Source organism: Phyllostomus discolor, chromosome 5, assembly GCF_004126475.2.
Source record: "Phyllostomus discolor isolate MPI-MPIP mPhyDis1 chromosome 5, mPhyDis1.pri.v3, whole genome shotgun sequence".
Taxonomy (NCBI): domain Eukaryota; kingdom Metazoa; phylum Chordata; class Mammalia; order Chiroptera; family Phyllostomidae; genus Phyllostomus; species Phyllostomus discolor.
Window position 1 is genome coordinate 124,690,074 of NC_040907.2, and position 22,671 is coordinate 124,712,744.

The 22,671-nt window shown below is 39.0% G+C and overlaps 1 protein-coding gene and 2 pseudogenes across 6 annotated transcripts in view; 2 read left to right on the forward strand and 1 right to left on the reverse strand.

The window, feature by feature from the left end:
• ASCC1 (activating signal cointegrator 1 complex subunit 1) overlaps positions 1–22,671 on the forward strand; it is a 121,208-nt gene that overhangs the window by 63,270 nt on the left and 35,267 nt on the right. For all 6 annotated transcript variants that reach the window (XM_036026821.1, XM_036026822.1, XM_036026823.1 and 3 more), the window contains one exon: positions 18,051–18,175. In XM_036026821.1, coding sequence (XP_035882714.1) covers positions 18,051–18,175 — 125 coding nt within the window. The remainder of the gene's footprint in view (positions 1–18,050; positions 18,176–22,671) is intronic.
• On the forward strand, positions 6,048–7,505 carry LOC118500813 (annotated as a pseudogene).
• LOC114496210 lies at positions 20,252–20,869 on the reverse strand (annotated as a pseudogene).

Here is a 22,671-nt window from a genome sequence, read left to right on the forward strand (position 1 = left end):
AGAGAGTACAGTTTTGCATCTTCTTTTATGCATTTGAAATTAAGAAGGGAGGGATGTTAGGAAGATTGGAGAAGGGGTTTTTTGGAGAAAGCAGACAAAAACCCCTCAAGACAAAACCCCCCAAGGGGGATATTGGATTACAGCACAGTTAACAAGATTATGTGCTCTCTTGAGAATTAATATCACTTTGGAGGAGTGTTCCAGTGTTTCAAAGGTGTGTTAACCTAGATGGGCAAGAACAATGGACAAGGCTGGCTTCAAACCTTTCACTAAAGAAGTTACGGGCCTGGGGCATGACTGTGTGCCATGACCTGCCTGGTTAGGAATTTACAATCAGATCAGCCTGTGGGATTACTTCCCATAAACTTCTCTGTTCCCTCCCCCGTCCACACTGGCAACCCCTAATCTACTGATTGTATAGATTTGCCTGTTCTGGATACTTCCTAAGAATGGAACCATACAATATATGGCATTTTCTGTCTGGCTTCTTTCATTCCACATAACGTTTTCAAGATTATCCACAGTGTAGCATGTATCAGTGTTTCTTTCTTTCTTTTTTTAATGGCTGAGTAATATTTCATTGTATGGAAATACTACATTTTGCTTATCTATTCATAGTTGATGGACATTTGGGTTGTTTCTACCTTTTGGCCATTGTGAATAGAGCTGTTTTCAATTCTTTTGGGCTGACTCACTTTTTAAATAATTAAAATTGGGGTTTTAATTTCTTTGATTAACCTTGTAACTTTATAGGGCATCATAGCCACTCAGCCTGAACTCTCTTAATTTGTTTCCTTTTCCTCTGTTATTGGATTTACTTAGTTTTTGTCAGTACTAGTGTAAACTTTACTATTGTAAGACTAATATCTATGATAGTCTTAGCATGAAGCTATGTGAAAAGTTTACATAGGGTTACAGTGTTTCATGAGATAAAATGGTGAATATTTACTAATTTAGAGCTTCAAATCTGTTTTAAAATACATATGTCATAGACTCTACAGCTCTGATTTACTGTATTCTTTGTGGCCCCCAGAGGGAAAAAGTGGTCACCAAGAAAACAGGATAAAATCGTTGCCTTGAGTGTTTTCAGCTGGATATGTTTACCAGAACCTTAGTTCTATAGAAGGTCTTCAAGTATAGAGAATTAATAGGTTTTTGAAGTTTGTTAACCTAAAAATAAATAGGAGAAGCCAGAATGAGAGACAACAAGCATTCTTTGTTTGAGATCCAAAAGAAGAGCTATTTGTGAAGCACTGATTCAGGCAGAAACCCAAATAGTGTTCCTAATAAGGATGCCAAGGGAAAGGATAACAATTACATCAATTACGTCAGAGAAGGAGGACATTTGTATAGGTGCAGATAGTTTAACATAGAGATGCTAATTCTAAAGAATGTTCTAAATTTTCAGTGCAGTAGTCATCATTTTCTTGTTATCTTTGCAAACAGTTATTTGGGGTACAGTATTGTTTTAGGCTTAGTTCAAAGGTTAGTTTGCACAGTTTAAACATTCCAAAGCTTTGAGGAGTGAGACATGCAAGGCAGGGGCTTCTGGGATGGTGACAGCTCTGACTCCATTTTTTCTTTTAAGATTTTATTTATTTTTAGAGAGAGGGGAAGGAAGAGAGAAGAGAGGGAGAAAAATATCCAGGTGAGAGAGAAACATTGATTAGTTGCCTCTTGTATCCTCCTCGACCAGGGACCAAACCTGCAACCTAGGCATGTGACCTGACTGGAAATTGAACCAACAACCTTTAGCTTTGTGGGATGACACCCAACCAAATGAGCCATACCGGTCAGGGCAGTTCAGTTTAAAGTGGCTCCGTTTATAATATTTTTTTATAAATTGGAAGAAAAATCAAAGCTATAGAAGCTAGGTGTCTTTTGAAGACAATGCTCAGACATAATTTGTACCCACATTAATGAAAGGGTAAGGGCTCAGAAGGTTGAAAACAGCCTTTATGTTGGGACAGATCCAGCCCTTACAGGTTCTGTACACTTCCTGTTGTAAAGGCCGTGTAAGTTGGAAAGTCTTGTGGAATGTCCAGTGGCTCCACTAGTGTGATCAACAAAGAACAGCTTTGAGTAATTTCCACCTCTTTTACTGCTGTATTTTCCTTTTTAAAGAGTTTATTTACTTACTTTAGAGAGGGGGAAGGGATGGAAAAAGAGAGAGAAACATCAGTGTGTAGTTGCCTCTCATGCGCCCCCTACCTGGGACCTGGCCTGCAACCCAGGCATGTGCCCTGACTGGGAATTGAACTGGCAACCCTTTGATTCTCAGGCCAGCACTCAATCCACTGAGCTACACAAGCCAGACTATTTTTTTCTATTTATTGCTCATTCCTCCTTCACAAGAGACACATTTGTGTTACTTCAAACAGATTTATAAATTCTTCTCCCCAAATCTGTAGTATCTGAGGGACTTGTACACCTCTTTTTTTTTTTTAAATATATTTATTTATTTTTTAGAGAGGGAAGGGAGAGAAAGAGAGAGAGAGAGAGAGAGAGAGAAATCAATGTACGGTTGCTGGGGGTCATGGCCTGCAACCCAGGCATGTGCCCTGACTGGGAATTGAACCTGCGACACTTTGGTTCGCAGCCCGTGCTCAATCCACTGAGCTACGCCAGCCAGGGCGACTTGTACACCTCTTAATTTAATTCAGTATTAAAACTATTTGAATGCCCTCTTTGCGCAAATTATTTTGCAAGGCCGTGCAAAAAATTGATGCAGAATTTAGTAAGACATAGCCCTGTTTTTAAGGAACATTTAATCTTTTAAAAAAAAAAAGGTTTTATTTATATATTTTTAGACAGAGGGGAAAGGATCAAGAAAGAGAGGGAGAGAAACATCAGTGTGTGGTTGCCTCTCATACAGCCCTCACTGAGGACCTGGCCTGCAACCCAGGCATGTGCCCTGACTGGAAATCGAACCAGTGACCCTTTGGTTTGAAGGCTGGCACTCAATCCACTGAGCCACACTTGCCAGGGTAGAACATTTAACCTTTTACATTTCTTTACATGAGGAGACATAGTTCAATATGAGGCATGAGGGCGAGACCATGTTGTAATAAAAATACACTCAACTTTCTTTGTGTGATTTCATATATTTTAAATCAGAGATTCTCTTAAAATGATTGAGTGTGTGACTGTGAAGTGCTTGACCTTTAAAAGGATGGAGCCACTTAGATCAGGTTTTTTCCTTTGGATGCAGCGGACAGTGTAACTACACTTATTGATGTTTCCTTGGGTTTGATAAAGCATGACTGGATAAGGAATTTGTGTTCAAGCTTTCACTCATTATTTAGTAGTTAGCTATTGCTAAGGAGTTCAGGGTTGAACACAGTGGCTATTCTGTTCTGTCTGTTACTCTCTCAGGACTCTACTCTTGCCCCTCTCACATGGCTTTCTCACATTTTACTGAGCACACGAAGCCGGCTCATCAACCTCCTTACTTTTTCCTTCACATTTTACCTGTTTTCATTGTACCCACCCCACTCAATTTCACTTCCTTTCTGAACTCTGGTAATGCTAATCCCTTTACTTATTCTGTGAACCAATACCTTCTTATCCCTTCAAACACCTATCACCATCAGTTATTTCACCCTTGAGGGCATTTCCAGCCTCCTTTTCAAACTTCAGTTGTCTTTCAAATGGACTGTATGTGAGGTGCAGTAGGACCTAGGGCTCTGTCTTGAGAAGGCAGATGTCAGTAATTAAGGTACACTGGGGTGAGGGCCATGGTTGAGGATCTAGGGGTTCAGAGGTGAACAGCAAGACTATGTCCTTCTGTGTGCAAATTTTGTAAAGGGGGGCCTTCAGAGAGGAGGTTTCTTGGCTGAATAAGGAGTTTGCAGGCTGAGGGAGTAGCATTTTAGGAAAAAGGAATAATAGCGAGTGCAGCTCCAGAAGCACTGTTTTATGCCATGTAAACAGCTGGGTTTTCATTTGGTCATTTTTTTATTTAACAAAAAGTTATTGAATGCCCACTTTGTGCCAGGCACTGTGCCACGCTGTGAATATAGGATGGTTAAAAAAGCCGGACACAGTCATTGTCTCCTTATAGTTTACAGACTAATGGAGAAAATGGAGTTAACAAATAACACATAAAAATGTAATTGCAAAGTGTGATAAAGATGAAGCAGGGTGGGGGTGGGGTGGAATGGTACCCTACTACTGAGAGAAAATATCATGACTGAGGGTGGGCAGGGTCAAGTAAAGCCTCTCTAAGGAACTGATACTGAATTGAGATGTAAAGGAGTTATTGGCAGAGGAGGTGGGGAGGCTCTTCTCCCCTTTTGTTCTAGGCAAAAGAAAATGCAGAGCAAAAGCCCCGGGGCAAGAAAAAGCCTAGCAAGTTCCAGGTATAGAGGAGGCATGATGAGGGAAGGTAGAAAGACAAGAATGTAAAGAATTTAGAGGGCTTGGGTTGAGGCAGTAGCAATAGATAAGAGAAAAAAGATTAAATATAAGTAGAATACATAAAAAGAAATCCATATCAGGATAAATCATAATGGAACTGCAGAACACTAAAGGCAAAGGAAAAAAATCTTAAGTCATGTATAAAGGATTGACAGTTATAACAACATGTTGTCAGTATCAACAACAGAGGCCAAAAGATCGCAGAACATTTTCTAGAGAAAATAATGGTCAACCTGGAATTGTGTATTTAAGAAAAATAATTTTAAAAAACAAAGGTAGAATAAAGACTTTACAGACAAACAAAAACTCACAATTTATCACCATGAGATAGCTGCGGTAAAGGAACTTCTAAAGGATGTATTTCAAGAAAAGGAAAATGAATCAGAAAGTTTGAGATGCAGAAAGGAATGGTGAATACTTAAAATGGCAAGCATTGTCAATGTAATTGGTAGAATTTTAAAAAATGATAGAATTGACGTAGCTCAGCTAACATAAATGCAGGTCAGGACTAATGGGAATTCTGGAACTGAAGTATTTTAGAGATTTTTTATTATTTGGGAGGGGGTTGTTAAGATATTATTTAACTTTGTTAAGCTAAATGTACATAGTAATGTCACAGGTGTGCACAGGTAACCAGGTTCTTAGTGATCGAGGACAAAGAATTGAACCGAACACACAAAGTTTTTAGCATAAAGAAAGAGGGAAGATTTATTAAGTGATAGTACACTCCACAGGACACGGAAGTGGGCCAACTCTGAGCAGAGAAGGGACACGTGGGCTGGGGGATTCTATTCTTATAGGGGCAGAAGCTCCCTGGCTAGTCTTTGGTGGGCTTTTCCTGCGCAGGTACAAGGAGTTGGATTTCAAAGCTACTGCGCATGTGTGGTTTCCCATGATTTTCTTGATTGGCTACTGGAGAAGGGAGTCCCACAATGTTATTTCATTATAATGATATTATAATGAATCGGGTAGCACACAGGTGCATTCCATGATTCACAGTTATCCCAGAAAATAGGAACAACCCATCTTAGGGGGTCTTTGTCATGTATAGATGTTTTCTACCTCAGCCCTGCGGGGCCTCTGGAGCTTCCTTCCTGACTATCTCCTGCCTCAGTAAGATTTCACACGTAAGTCTGAACATGGAATAAATCCCAAAGAAATAGAAAAAGGAAAAGGAACAAATACAAATTCAACCCCAGTAAGGGTAAGAAGTGTGGACAAGAAGTGGAATGAGTAGAAATAAAAAGTAAGATAGTAAGTATGAAGAAGTCCAGACATATAATACTTATATGTTAATGAAATAAACTCACCACTTAAGAAAGTTATTATAAGATTAGACATAAAGAAAATTTACCCCTGGCTGGCATAGCTCAGTGGATTGAGTGCGGGCTGGGAACCAAAGTGTCCCAGGTTCAATTCCAAGCCAGGGTACATTCCTGGGTTGCAGGCCATAACCCCCAGCAACCGTACATTGATTTCTCTCTCTCTCTCTCTCTCTCTCTCTCTCTCTCTCGCTCTCTCGCTCTCTCGCTCCCTCTCTGTCTCTCTCTCCCCCTTCCTCCCTCCTTCCCTCCCTTCCCTCTCTAAAAAATAATTAATTAATTAATTAAAAAAGAGAGAAAATTTAGCTGTATGTTCTTTACAAGAGATATATCCACAGCATGAAGTTGTAAAGGTGTTCAGAACAGGCCTCCCCAAAATGTGCTACTTGGCATGTGAATTATTTTGAGCTGAAGGCAGTTGGGATTCTGCAGGCTCATGAGAAACTTTTACCTCTTCCTTAAAGAATTTAAATTAGGGGCCTTGCCCATAACAAAAGTTATTACCAGAGATAACTTTTTATAGCCTATCTATATGGCGAGGCAAACTTCCAGTTACTGCACACCTGCCCCTCTTACTGTCCTGCTAGTGACGTTCCTCCCCTCTGGAGCTCCCGAGGTACCTTACCTGATAATGTGAATGTCATATAATACCTCGCTTTCTGTCTTTGTATCTGTCATGTATGTGGGGTTCCCATATGTATGTATGTAATTAAATTTGATTATTTTCTCTTATTAATAAGTCTTATTTAGATTTAATTATAAGATCAGCCAAAAGAACCTTAAAGGGTAGAGAAAAGTTTTCTTCTGCCCCCACAGTTGAAGTAATAGAAAGGAAAAAGATAATGGCAGGCAAATAGCAAAAGAAAGTTATTATAACAGAATGAATATCAAACATGATTGGCTTAAAGAAAAACTGCATTATTAGCATTCAAGAAGACTATTACGTAATGATCAAAGGTTCAACTTACCAGGAGAATGTAATCTAAACTTATATGAAGCAAGCAGAACAACCTTGAAGCAGATTCAGACAAATTTATATAATTAATATTATTGGGGGGAAGAAATGGAGAAACCCAACATTATAGGAAGATATTGTAACATATATTCCAGTTATTGGTTATAAATTTCAACAAATAACAAAGTCAATGCAGTAGTCATCTCTAGAATTCTATACTCATCATTAAAGAATTCATGTTCTTTTCAGGCTCATGAATCAGTTGAAGCAGATTGATTACATAGTAGATTATAAAATGAGGCTTAATAAATCTCAGTGAGTTGGTATCTTACCAATTACATTTTCTGGCCAGAAATAAAACAATGTTATCTGCAGTTACCAAGTTATTAGAAATAATAAGCCTTCTGCTGCGGTTGCCATTGAGGAACAGCAGTCATGGCTCTCTACTACCTCATGGCCATGGGCCTCAACAAGGGCCACAAAGTGACAACGTGCAGGAGCTGAGGCACAGCCACTGCCATGGGTGCCTCACCCAGCATAGCAAGTTCGTGCGGGACATGATCTGAGAGATGTGTGGCTTTGCCCTCTGTGAACAGTATGGTATGGAGCTACTCAGGGTCTCTAAGGACAAGAAGGCCCTGAAATTCATCATAAAAGTGTGGGGACAGACATCCATGCCAAGAGGAAGAGAAAGGAGCCAAGTAATGTTCTTGCCGCCATGAGGAAGGCAGCTGCCAAGAAGGATTGAGCCCCATGCCCTCTGTGTAATAAAACCTGTTCAGAAAAATAAAAGAAGAAATAATAAGAGAGTTTGGCAAACTGATTGGCTATGAAAACAGTTGCTTTTCTATACACCAGTAGCAAACACAAAATATTGTTTAAAAAAGACATCATCCACTTACAGAAGTAACAAAGGCCATAGGTACTTAAGAATAAATATAACAAAGTATGTGCAAGATCTTTTTACAGGAAATTATAAATAAATGGAGACACATCCATGTTCAGTGATAGACTTAGTTTCATAAAGATGTCAGTTCTCCCTTCATGGTTTTATATAAATTTAATACAATTATTTACTACATATGTAATTGAAATAAAGGGTCAGGAACAGGATGGGGAAATATTTAAAAGCCATTTCAGTAATTCAGGTAAGAAGCTGAGACCTAAACTAGAAGAGTAACAATGAGAATTGACACATGAATGCAAGAATAATAATATCTGCTTAATCTGTCAATTTTCTGAAAGTGGAGTCTAGGAATCAGATGAATATGATGCATTATGACTAAGTTGATATGTCTCAGGAATACAAAGATGAATTAAGACCAAAATATCTATTGGTAATAATACCCTTCTTAATAAACATAGAAATAATATCTAAATACATGCTGGAAAGCTTTTGATGAAATTCAACCTATTTTTTTTTCATTAAAATCTTTCAGAAGATAGAAAGATACTGCCTAATATGATAAATATCATTTAAAGCAAAAATTAACAATCATATTGAATGGTAATATTTACTGTGTTAATCCCCCTTATAATCAGAAATACAGCATGGCTCCCCACAATAACCATTACTCTTAAACACATTGTTTTGAAACTTGAGCCTAATAATACCTCAACAATAAAACAGAGTCAATTGAAAAGAAGACAAAAACTGTCATTATTTGCAAGTAACGTAACAGTCTACTAAGAAAAGCTCTAAAATTGACAAGAGTGCTGTAAAAGTGCTAACAGGTGGTTGGACAAAAGATAAATATCCTAAAATAAATGCTTTAGCACTAACAACAATCCAGGCACTCTTTTAGTCACTGCAAGGGTCCCACAAATGGGTAATGTGACCTGACCAGCCATTGGAAGATATGTTGCAATCTCATCCTATAATGTTGGGTTTCTCAATTTCTCCCCAATAAAATCTTAATTAAACAAATTTGGCTTAACCTTGGCTGGTGTAGCTCAGTGGATTGAGCGCTGGCCTGTGAACCAAAGGGCTGCCAGTTCAATTCCCAGTCAGGGCACATGCCTGGGTTGCGGGCCAGGTCCCCATTTGGGGGTACACGAGAGATAACCACACGTTGATGTTTCTCTCTCTGTCTTTCTCCTTCTCCTCCCCTCTCTCTGAAAATAAGTAAATAAAATAAAAAATAAATTGGCTTAATCTATTGATACTTCCTGGTAAACTGAATCTCTTAACATTATGTACTGAATAATAGTCCTCTCCATTGGTAACACATTTTTTCTTTAAGCCTATTGTGTTTGGGGACCTTACATTTATTTAATAATTAAGCTATTAAAACACAAATTTTATTTAAAAATGTTTTTAGGTTTTATTTATTTATTTTTAGAGAAAGAGGAAGGGGAGAAAAGAGAAACATTGGTTCGGTGTGTCTTGCATGCCCCTGACCTGGAGTCGAATGTGCAAACCTTTGCTTTGTGGGACGATGCCCAACCAACTGAGCCACACCAGTCAGAGCAAGAAAACATAAATTTTAAAAGTAGGAGGGTACTAAATAGGTGTTTGATAAGTGACATGAAAAGGTCACTTCTGGTAGAGTATAAATAAAAATAAAGTAGATTAGCACTTTTATTTCAAGGGTTTTACTTAATACTTCTTTGACTCGCTAATTCTCCCTGTAGAAATTTTTTCAAAGGAATTAAGGTACTTGGACAGATATCTATATGTGGAGATATTTGTTACAGCATTGTGTATAGCAGCAAATACCGGAAATAATCTAAATATTCATCAAAATCATATTGGTGGGGGAAAAACTAGAGCATTTTTAGAATAGAGAATAGTAGGGATTGACTAAAAAGTGTCTTGGAAAAGTGGAAAGTATTCATCATGGAGTATTTATGTGATAAGAACAGATTACAAAACAATTTGTAAATAAACTTACTTTTTCCCCCCTCCAAAATGGGAAGAAAGAGCAGGAGAGAAATAAATCCGTTAATTTGAATATGTAAAAATTTTACCAGTGGTTATGTCTGGATAGTACATTTTTTTAGCTTCTCTGATTTTTTAAAAATATTATAATAGGCCCTGGCTGGTGTACCTCAGTGGATTGAGCACGGGCTGTGAACCAAAGGGTCACCTGTTCGATCCCCAGTCAGGGCATATGTCTGGGTTGTGGGCCAGGTCCCCAGTGGGGGCCATGTGAGAGGCATTGTAGTACATTGATGTTTCTCTCCCTTTCTTTCCCCTTCCCTTCCCCTCTCTCTAAAAATAAAGAAATAAAATATTTAAAAAAATATTATTATAACAGGCAAGTGTTATACTTGTTCAGGTATACTTGGTATACTTGGTCAGGTCAAGGTCAGTAGTAATGAGTGTGTGTTTGTAAGTGGCAGAACTACGGTTTGACCTAGCTCTGTTTCACTGTAAAACCTATGCTTATTAAGGGGCAGACAAAGAAGATTAAAAGTAGCTAGAGACAGACTACTTTTTGTTGAAAAGAAGTTTGGTGAAGAGAAAAGGAGAGTGTGTATGTATGTGTGTAATTAGAGTTAACTTCTACAACTGTGCAGCCCAGCATCACTGTACTGTCTTTCTGTTCGCCATCTTCCTTTCACAGCTAAGCTTCTTCTTTTTACATGTTTTCTCTGTAAAAATAAACTCTTACACATGAGTAAAGTGGAAATGAAGTGATTCTCTTCCCCTTTCCCTGACTCTCCGAGTTTTCCTGAACAGGTTATAAGCAGAGCAAACACTGTTGAGGGCCCATACACAAATGGGATCACATTATGCATGTTGTTCTATAGTTCACTTTTAGGAAACATTGCCCAGACATTACTTTATGCCATTGTGTACAGACCCTGTGCAATACTGCTACATTAGTCCTCCTAAGCTATAGCCTATACACCATGGGACTTGCCTGCTTAAAAATCTCCCATTATTTTACATCATCTTTTGAATGAATGCATATTCCTCAGTCTAGTATTCAAGAACTTCCCGTATGAAGCCAAGTTAATGTTTCAACTTGATCTTCCACAATCTTATACTTGCCCCAAGCCCCAACCAGCTTCACTACTCATTGATGATCCTATCTGTCTTTGTTCATAATATTTCTTGTGACTAAAATTTCTCTCATGTTACTCATCTTTTTGTGTCCAAATGTATCTTTCCTTCTTGCTATGTTTTCTGCTTTTTCTGCAGAAATACTCGTACAGTTTGGGGGGCTGAGAGCATGTCTTATTCAGCATTGTATATTCAAAGCCTTTTATTATTCATAGTTTATAGTAGATGTTCAGTGAATGTTTGTTGTTTGCTTGTTATTTACTCATTCAGCTGAGAGACGAAGATGATTTGAATCAAGTTAACTTCCTGTCCTCTAAGCCCATCCTCATAGTAGTCTATTCTGGTCCCAGCCAGGCTGTATTCTCTTCAACATTTAAATTACTCAGAGTACCTTGACTTGGCTTGTGTTGTCTTTATAGTTATCTTAATAGATTGTATGCTCCTTAAGAACCAGGGCTATGTTTGCTTAGTTTCTTGTTCGTGTAGTGACTAGCATAATGCCTGTGTATGCCTGTATACTGTAAGCACTCAGGAAATGTTAATTAGATAGAGCTGAATTAATTGGAAAGAAAAAAGCCCAATAAAATCCTGAAATTGGCATTTTCTAGGGAGTCGGTGATCATTCTGCAGTCCAAGTCCATATCTGTAAAGATGGCTCTGGGATGATTGAGCCAAGGGCTCAGATTTAAGGCGTTAATAAATGGCTGCTGTTTTCAGACCCAAACCACTATTTAAGTGATAAAGCTGCATAAGAATAATTTATTATTTTTCTCATAGCAACTCTGTATCATTTTTAATTCACTCATGAAGAAGCAAAGGATAGAGAAAGTTTGTGACTCAATCATAGTTAAACAGGAAAACATCAGTGATGTAAGAACTGAAAGACCGTACTGTTAAAAATATACTGACATAATTATCAAATGTAGTATTGATAACTTCAACCTGAAATTTAGTGATTGCACCCAAGAACCCTTTAGTTCTTTTAATAGAAATCTAAAAATATTTGTCATCTGTGAATCCAAGCTTTATGGAGTACACAGTGAATTGATAACAGAGCAAAGAGGCTGCCAGGAGACTTGAATTCTGGCCCCACTGTTTCTGACTTTGAGCAGTTCAGCCTGTCTATGCTTTGTTTCCTCTTGTGTCAAATGAGCAGGTCAGATGAGGACTTTAATTTTTTTTTTTATCCTCACCCAAGTACTTTTTTTTTATTGCCTTTAGAGAGAGGAAGGAAGAGAAAAAGAGAAAGAAACATCGACTGGTTGCCTCCTTATACACACCCTGATGGAGGGGGGCTGTTGAACCCTCAAACTCGATTGTGCCCTGACTAGGATTCAAACTCGCCACCATTTGGCTTATAGGACGGCTCTCTAACCAACTGAGCCACACCAGCCAGGGTTAGGCAAGAACTTCTTAGAGGACTTGAGTCACTTCAGAGTTCTGAGTCTATAAATTAGATAGAACTTTAAATTTTCCAGAAAGACAAAGTTGGAAACTGGTTTCTTTCATTTAGTCTATTTAATTTCCTTCTTTTAGTATTTCTTGCTCCCTGTTTTCTGTAGAGCTGAACTCGCTCTCCACTTCTTTTCCTTTAATAGAGGAGAGAGAAAAGTGTGGTGTCATTCTGTTGTGATTTGTAATTGAAGTGGATTTCACAGTGCTTGCTTATGTTCAGACTTAAATTATGTTGTAATATTAAGAAATATTTCAAGGCTTGATGGTTTTGTGATGGTGTTAGTTATTTAATAAGAAACTTTAGATCCAATATATTATAAAGGTCTTTGCTTGGAGATCCACATGCACAGTTAATTAAATCCATTAACTACAAAATTGGACTCATGTGAAATGTGAATATATTTTATTTTCCTCTTAAGAATGTAGGAACAAAGTCATTTTCATGAGTCAGTCCTTTCTCCATTCTTATCAATATTTTATTGGTTAGTCCTTCTAATTGCTGGTTTAAACTCCTTTAAAACGTATCTAAAATGACCCTGGCCAGGTGGCTCAGTTGGTTGGAGCATCATCCTGTACACCAAGAGAATGCAGGTTCGATCCCTGGTTGAGGCGCATATGAGGGGCAACCAATCATTGTTTCCCTTTCGCGCGCGCGCGCGCGCGCTCTCTCTCTCTCTCTCTCTCTCTCTCTCTCTCTCTCCTTCCCACCCCTCCCCCATCTCGCTCTAAAATCAATAAACATGTCCTTGGGTGAGGATTTTTAAAGAAAAGATCTAAAATGATATTTTAGAAAAATATTTTATGACATGAAAAAATATTAAGTGGAATAAGCAGGTTATAGAAAAATGTTTTGCCTTTTAAAAATTGATATGTACCTACAGAAAAGGACTTTAATTATATAACAAAAAGTTAAGTGTTTATCCGTGGATGGTGAGATTTTATTTTTCTTTTTGTTTTCCTGCATTTTCCTTTTTTCCCCCTATAATGAACATGTATTATTTTGGTAATCAGAAAAAAGATAATTATGTAAGGAAGCACAACATCTCTCTTCATGGGCTTCCATGCCTTTACTTTTCCCTTTGTATCTTGCTTCCTGCAAACGCTTTGTGGTTCTCTGCAGCCCACCAAGTAAGATTCCCACTGTGCCTGGCCCACAGGAACCTTTACAACATGGCTTCAGCCTCCCTTTCCATTTCATCACTGCTCTTCCCTCTCTACACAGTTTCTCACAAATCCTTGTATATGTTGTATAGTTTATATTAAGTCTTTCAGTTCCTGAAGACAAAATTCTTTTAGAATCACCTTTACGTCTTCACTCTAGTATCTCAGGAAAGCTATCACTTCTCACCACCTCCACTGCTGCCACCCGGCCCCCTGGATTATTGTGACCAGCCCTAACTGCTTTCCTGTTTCTGTCCTGACCTCCACATGGCAGCCAGAGATTTCCCTTTAAAATGTCAGTTAGACCTTGTCATTCTTCTGCTGAAAATCCTCCTCATCTCACTCAGAGTAAAACCCAAAGTCCTTTCTTACAAGGGCCCAAGAGCCCTATGCAAGCCCCATGTTCCTTTTCTTACTTTACTTTTCTATATTATTGTACTATACTGAGTTTTCCTTTTTTCTTCTTGTCATTCTCCTTTCAGCCTTTCTGAAGTCTTCCTTTTCTTGTTCCTTATCCTTATCAATTGTCTTTGCTGGTTCCTTCCCTGCCTCTTACATAGGAGTATCCCATAGGGCCCTGTCCTTAGCTCTCTTCTTGGCTTGCTCTGAATCCCCTCCCCCCCATGACTGCATCTATCCCATGCTTTTAACTACTGTTTTTGCACTGTTAACTCCCAAATCTGTATCTTTTGCCCAGCTTTTTTCTTGAGCTTCAGATTTGATTTCCATCTCTTTCTCAGACATGTCCTACTTGATACCCTGTGACATATATTCAAAAGCAGACAAAGTATTAACATCCCCCCCCCCCCACAACAACACAACATAACAATAGCAATTGCTTCTGCACAACTCCTTGCCTTGGTCAGTGGCCCACCTTGTTATTTAAGGCAGCCTCTTGACGAGTCATTCTCAACTGCTCCCTCTGCTTTAGCATTGCCATGTCTGAGGACACTTCTCTCTCACATTGTTCTTTTGAATCCATTCCCTTTTCTCAGTTTTCATTGCTCCTGCCATAGTTTAGATCTTCATTCTGCCTCCACCTTTTTTAAAAAAGATTTGATTTATTTATTTTTAGAGAGAGGGGAAAGGAGGAGAAAGAGAGGGAGAGAAACATGATATGTGAGAGAAATAGCGATCAGTTGCCTCTCACGCCCCCAACTGGGGACCTGGCCTGTGACCCAGGCATGTGCCCTGACTGGGAATCAAACTGGCATCCTTTTGGTCCACAGATCAGCGCTCAGTCCACTGAACCACACCAGCCAAGGCAATAGCACTTCCTTAAAGCATGTACTCTGAGCCAGAGTGAATGAGTTCTAATTTTGGATCTCCTACTAGTCATGTGACTTTAGTCAAGTTTCAAAACTTCTCTATGTCTCAATTTCCTCACAGGTAAAATAGAGATAAGTTTTAGAAGGTTTAAATGATTTAACATACATAAGGTGCTTAGAATATTGCCTGACACATTGTTATTTGTACTGTTATAGTACTGCCTAGCTGACTTCTGTACTTCTGGTCTCTTCCCCTCCTACAACATTTACTACCCTGCCAGAGTCGGCTTTCAAAAATGGACATCTGATCACATGCCCCCTTTTAAAAAATTTCTGTGGCTTTTCAAAACTGCTTATATTCAGCTCATCTCCATTGACCCTTTTCTCTCACTCTGTTACAGCTATTTTAAATAATTGGCAGTTTTCCAAATAAACTGTGATCTTGAATGCCATGCCATCCTTGCACATGTTATTTCTATTGCTTGAAGTCAAGTCCTTCCTTTCCTGTTATTGTCTACAAATCTTTTTTTTTTTTAATAATTTTTTTTTAAAGAATTTTATTTATTTATTTTTAGGGAGAGAAGGGAGAGAGAGAGAGAGAGAGAGAGAGAGAGAGAGAGAGAGAGAGAAAGAGAAACATCAATGTGCGGTTGCTGGGGGTTATGGCCTGCAACCCAGGAATGTACCCTGGCTGGGAATCAAACCTGGGACACTTTGGTTCCCAGCCCAAGCTCCATCCACTGAGCTACGCCAGCCAGGGCTTTACAAATCTTTAATGATCTTTCAAGACCGTGTTTATTTTATATCATTTTTATTTTATTTTGCTTTATTTTTTTTTGCATTCAGTTCTCACTTTTTGATAATCAAATTCATCAGTTAACCAATCATAGTCAACTGTCATTGCAAGCCAAGTATAATTATGCTTTGCAAGATATGAGACAAGTATAACTTGCTCTTAAGGAACATATAATCTAGTAGGAGAACAAGACAAACTTGAAATATTAAGGGACCATTTCTGAGAATCCTAAGTAGAGAACACCTAAGTAAGCAGGGGCAGCATTTCAGAGAAGAACAAAATCACTGCTCACGGATAGAGGAGAGTAAAGCTGTTAGGGTAGTTGTAGAGGCGTAATGGGAAAGTAGGATTTAAATTCAGGCTTGGAAGGATGGTACAATTTGCATAGGTGTGGGGAGGGAGGGGATGGCCATTGTGGCCCAGGGAACAGGAAGTGCAGAGGTGGTTGTTGTCAAGTTGCTACGTGGGGAGGGCCTGATGAGAAAATGTGCGTATTGAAGAGTGCTGGGGTCATGAGGCTGCCCCAGTAGATGCTGGGACAGACAGCACGTTGCCACTGGGATCTCCAGGGCAGAGAGCATCCCGAGGAACTGGTTTATTGTAATGTTTTATCCCATGCCAAGCTGTGCTGCAGTCCAAGACAAAGGAGCTTATATTTCTGATCCCATCTTCATTCAGAATTTTGATATTGTGTTTGATGTAGATTTTCTGCATTAATTTCAATTTTTTTTAATATCACATTAAGCCATGATTTATCTTGGTTGCTGTATTTTTAGACACCCCTTTTGTGCCTTAATCCCAATCCTGTGTTCTATTTCTAAAGTTTGGTGGAGGGGACATGGGTATTTATTGAATTATTACTAATTATGGTTTACTCATTTATAAATATTCTTTGGTTAGCAGACAGCAGTTGATAAAAATAATTAAGATAAATTAACATTTTAAGATTAATTTGGAACTTTGGAACCTGAAAACCATGAAGGGGAAAGGAATAGTTCTGGGCTCCTGAGTCAATCCAGGGAAGAATGACTCCCTCTCGCTGTAGTGGATACAGTGCAAGCAGAAAAGAGTGATTTTGCCCACATCTAAGGGAGTGAGCGATAACTGGGGACAGGGGTCCCAGAGGCTGTTGTTCACCTGGGAGAGGCCTTGAGCAACTCAGCTGCTGTAGCAAGAGCAACTGCTGGAGGCAAGCTCCTGCCAGTGGGCTACACCTCACATAAAACAAACCCACCCAGCCCTGCTTAAGAAGAAGCCACTCACTGCTTACCACAGGGCCGTGGCCCAGGAAGCAATGGGAGATTTTGTGAACTCTATAGATGTCTCAGTGCTACTGGAATCCAAGAAAAGTGGTGGTGTTTGACACCGAGGGTGTTTACTAGTACATCTAAAAATGTAAAACCTAGAAACTGTGAAATCTACTGTTTGTTAACACATTAGTGACTTACTAAAAGATGATTTTGAGCCAGGGAAATCAATTAGCATGCAGCACAAATCTCAAAAAAGGCCAAGGGAAAGTTTGAAAGGTGCAGGTTACTCCCTTTGCTTGTCCCCATGTACGCTGGTCTATCATTTGATGTGACCTTCCAGTCAGTGCCAACATTCAGTGAGAGCTGTTTGAGGCTCGGGGTGGACATTTTGGCACAATATGTAAAAGCCACAGGCCAAATTTTATCATCAAATGAGTGGATGGTCACAGAAGATGGCTGCTTACTGAGGCCTAGGACCAATATCCGCTCCGCCACAGACTTACTGGGATAGTGACTCCTACTGTTGGCACTACTGGCAAAGTAGTTCTTCAGAGTTGAAGAATAGAAAAGAGTTTTCCAGACCAAAAAAACAAAACAAAACAAAAAACCCAGCTGAAGAAATTCATCATCACTAGACTGGCCTTACAAGAAATATAAAAGGAATTCTCCAAGCTGTTAAGCAAACACCCGAACAGAGTGCAAACTTGTGGTGCAAGAATCGCTTGTGGTGGAGATACCGAATGAAGGGCCATCATTGAGATAGAGCTCATCCGCTGCAGAACCTGTAGTGCTTACCGCCACCTGAAGTGAGTTCATAAGGGGAATCAGTCATGCAGCCTGTGGATTTTCTTATATGTAGCTCTTTATTGGTACTGTATGTTCACCTTATTGAAACACTGATACAGTATCCAGTGCTACTGGAATCATCAGGTGCACACTCCTTCCCAGTGAGTAGAGGTCTTCAAGTTGCACCAGATCTCACTTGATCCTGGCAGAAACACATCAACCACACTAGTTTTGGATTCTGTGGACTGGATGAACTAATTAAGCACTTCCTTTTAGGCAACTCTGTTGAGCCTGGCTTATTGAGCTCTCTTTTCAAAATGATAAACTTCCATGTTTCTTCAAGACCACATTTAAACCTCCTGTGGAAACCTCTCCCTCCCCCTGTTCAGCCGACACTCCCTTAATGTTCACTGTCATGTTTCGCAGTTATTTGTGTCCATGTTGGTCTTCTTCACAAGGCTGCAGTCTGCGTGATGGAAGGGACTGTAGCCTTTTATTCCTCCTCTTCTTATGCAGGGCCTTGTACAATGATTGGCCCAGAGCAGATGCTTCATAAATGTTGAATTAGTAATTGGGGGTTCAGGAGTTTACTAAGATTTCTATATTCCTTTCTTAAATGTTTCCAGGCTGCAGGAATTAGTTGATCGAGTGCTGGAACGTTTTCAGGCATCCGGATTAATAGTAAAAGAGTGGAATAGTGTGAAACTCCATGCTACCGTCATGAATACTCTATTCAGGAAAGACCCCAATGGTAAGTCCTCCATACAGATATAGCACAGTCTGCGATTAGTAAGGCTGAATGATCTCATCTGGGAGTTTTGAATAGAATGGGCTATCAAAAACTTTCTGCTATATCATCTTTTTTTTTTTTATCTGTTAGCTTGTTTTAATGAGCACAGTGGAAGCGTGCAGGGACATATCTAGTATGAGAAGGGCATACCAAATCTTTTATTGCTGTCACATATGCAGTTGCCAGATTTAGCAAATAAAAATACAGGGTGCCCAGGTAAATTCGGGATAAATAATAATTAATGATTTTAATATAAGTATGTCCTATGTAATAGTTGGCTTAGTTTGAAAAGTAAAAAGAAGGAAGATTAGTTAGTAAAAGAAAATGTTAGACCAGTGGTTCTTAACTAGGGACAGTTTCACCCCCCAGAGGATATTTGGGATTTTCTGGGGGCATTTTTGGTTGTCACAGGGGCTAGAGATGGGTTTCTAGTGGGCAGAAGCCAGGGGCGCTGCTTAGCCCTCTATAACACACAGTGTTAAACCCCTACAGCAAAGAATTATTCAGTCCAAAAGGTCAATAGCACCAAGGTCGAGAAACCTTGTGTTAAAGTAATAATTTTCTTCCCTTATGGAATCTGAGCCTTCATATAAAAATGCCTTATTTTAGAGGCATGGATACATGGAGCAGACTGACAGCTGTCAGAGGGGAATGGGGGCCTGGATGAAAGAAGGTCAAGGGGTTAGCTGAAGAACGTGTATGCTTAACCCGCAGACACTGAGAACAGTGTGGTGAGGGCCGGAGGGAAGGGGTGGGGGCTGGTGGAGGTGGGCAAAGCAGGGTGGGGGTGGAATGGGGACATCTGTAATTGTGTCAACAATAAAAAGTTAAAAAAAAATTTTAAATACCTACATTTCAAAAAGGATAATGATCTACATTTCAAAAAGGATCTTCTTTTTGTTCTATCCCCCCTCCCCAAGTGAGAGCTTCTCTACACATTCAGCATCTGTTTTTTGATCAAGAGCCACAAATTCAAGTTATATGCAGCTTCTCTTTCAAAGACCTATTGTTTAAAATTTACCAGCACCAACATCCCATATTTAGTTTGGGTTTTTTTGCCTCAATAATTTCTTTATTTTGATTTTAAATTAATCACTTGTGGACAACTTTGGAAGTGGTAAGAAATGACAGATACACTTTAAAATACTGAGTTGACAGCTGAAGTGAATGGTGTGTTTCTTAGGACAGTTCTCATTTTGTCATTTGCTACATTTAAACTCAAGGTCCTTATCTATACCTCATCTCTTTCCTGAGCTGTAGAAGCACTAACTGGGGAATTGAGAAATGAGTAACAGTTAATCTCCATTTCCACTTCTCTGCAAGCTTCATTTGGAGAAATGAGCCCCAGAAAATAGAAAGTGAACAGAATTGAATCAATATAAAGGGACCCCAAAATAGACAGATGGAACCAACTTTTTAGGTTAGAAAACACTCCCAAAGACCTGTTTCTAATCAGAATTGCCATCTGCAGAAATGCAGTGAGTAGGTAGTTATGAAGACAAAACACTGAACCGTGGTCGGACTGGGTTCTGGGTCCAGCTTCCCAAATAACCAAAATTATAATTCAGAAGCATCAAATAAGTGCTTATGTGTAGGGAATAAATGTAGCAGTAGACAAAATACCTATATGTATTATATATATTTTATGTATATTTAAATTTTAAAGTAGTTATGGTAGTAATACAATCAAAATGTTTAGAACCAGAAGAAATCATATAGAGATCTAATTAGTCTAATTGCCCCAGAGCAGCAGTTCTCAACCTTGTTCATCTCATGGCACACATAAATAAACTAGTTACTAAAATTCTGTGGCACACCAAAAAATATATTTTTACCAATCTGACAAAAAATAAGTATAATTTTGATTCATTCACACTGGACAGCTCTTGTGTTGGCTATTGTCATTTTTTTTCTTTGACAGTTTAAGAGAAGAGAGGTCAGTGCCCTGACTACATAGTCAGGTATTGCATGTGCTAAAACTTCTTGCAGCACACTGGTTGAAAATCACTGGCCCCAGAATATAAATACGAAAATTTGTCAATAACTATTGCCATTGTGCATTGGTATTAAAAGAATCTTGGTATTAATTTGGAGAAGTGTTTCTGGGATTTTTTTTTTTGAGGAGCTGTTTGTCTATATATACTCTTACATGTCTGCTTCACTATTATTTTTCTCACATTCCTCAGTTTTCCAAGACTCATGGTATAAAACTGGTAGCAGATATATTACATAATCTTAATTCTATCTCTTTAAAGGGCATCTGTTTTGATGGTAACAACATCTGTGGTGTTGCAGTATCACTCCCCTGCAAATTTAATAAGTTTCTTTGCATGATCATCTAAATTCAAACTGGAAAGTTTAACCCTTAAGGTTACTAATGTGCTTTGAAATTTCAAATAGATGTTCCTGATGAAACATAATGTTGTGTAAATTTCAATTGGAAAACGCTTCTGGCATTTCTTATTACTGTCTAGTTCTGCTGGCCACTCAAGTGCAGAAATCTTTAAGAGCTTCACAGTGCATTTTGATTGTTATAGGAGCCAAATGCAGAAAATTGGGGCTCTTTAAAAGTTCTAGGTTTCTCTCTTTTGCTATGGGCACCCCCCTTTCTGTGGGATAACCCCTTTGAACAGGAAGAGGTATTGCAGAGGGTTTTTAAAAAAGATTTTATTTGTTTTTAGAGAGAGGAGAAGGGAGGGAGAAGGAGGAAAAAGAGTGCTTCTTTCACACACCCCAGTAGGGGACCGGCCTGTAACCCAGACATGTGCCCCGACCAATTTGGAACCAGCAACTTTGCTCTTTGCAAGGTGATAACCAACCAACTGATCCACGCTGGTCAGGATAGTATTGCAGAGAGTTGAAATGCTGCTACAACAGGGTAAACACGAGGCCAGTCCTAGGAGGCAATGCCTTTCTTCTGGGTGGCTTTTCAGATCTGGATGTTCTCTCTGTTGTACACGGGCTTGGTTTTGGGGCTTCAGGGCCAGCCAGGTTGAGGGGGCAGGTGGCTGCCATGGCTGGGAAGATGGCAAACCAGGGAGAACAAGCCCCATATTTATGTTTTATTTCCTTTGTTGGGACCCTGACCTTGGTTTTAGAAAGTAAGGGTTTAGAGAGGATTCCATCAGGACTCAAACCCATAAACTATTTGTAGATTTATAGTTTAGAACAGTTTTTATGTTCTTTTTGTCAAAGTACATTCTTTTATTTCTCTCAGATATACACCAAAGATCCCAACTGAAAATCATTTAATATTGACCCCATTTGTTTAAAGCCATTGTAAGACTAAGATGTGCAGCTATCCAATTTTTAGTTCTGTTAACATTTTCAGATACTAGATTATATATTTTTTTAAGACTTTTCTAAATAAATTACTATTTTACCTTTGGGAGCAGAGATCAAAAAGGTTCACCTGGCTCAAGTTAAAAACCTGTAGACTTTTGTTTGGGTAGTTTATAGAATCTAAAGCTCTATTCTTGTTATTGTTCTGATAGATTACATTTCTTTCATTTGGATAGTAGTATTCCAGAAGAATATTTGGAATTCCAGAAAAAATTTCTGGAATATTTAATATTTATTTATGATAATATAGTCTGCTCGTTGGGACCATTTAAAGGAATTTATGGTATTTGTTCTGGAAAGTCAATTTTAATTTTAGAAAACAGATCCCTGAGATACACATTTTTAAAAAAGATTTGTATTTATTTGCACTGGCTGGTGTAGCTCAATGGACTGAGTGCAGGCTGGGAATCAAAGCATCGCAGGTTCGATTCCCAGTCAGGGCACATGCATGGGTTGCAGGCCACGGCCCTCAGCAACTGCACACTGATGTATCTCTCCCTTTTCCTCCCCCCCCACTCTCTCTCTCTCTCTCTCTCTCTCTCTCTTTCTCCCTCCCTTCACTCTCTGAAAGTAAATAAATAAAATCTTAAAAAAAAGATTTATATTTATTTTTAGAGAGGAGAAGGGAGGGGGAAAGAGAGGGAAAGAAACATCAGTGTGTGGTTGCCTCTCATGCATTCCCAACTGGGGACCTGACCCACAAGCCAGGCGTGTGTCCTGACAGAATTGAACCGGTGATGCTGTGGTTCACAGGCTGGCACTTGACCCACTGAGCCACACCATCCAGGGCTGGTGTTGTACATTTTAACATTGTTATGTGAAGGCAGCCAAGTTTTAGAACTCTAGAATACACTCCAAATTTATTAGTTTAGAAGATATATTTTATATAGTATCATCCAATAAAACTTTCTGGGATGGTAGAAATATTTTGTATCTATTATGTCCCATATGATAACCACTATCCACATATGGTTATTTAGCACTTGAAGGTGGCTAGTGAGACTGAGAAAGTGAACTTTTTAAAAAAATCCTCACCTGACGATATGTTTATTAATTTTAGAGAGAAAGGAAGTGGGGGTAGGGGGAGAGACAGATTGATCGGGTGCCTCCCTACA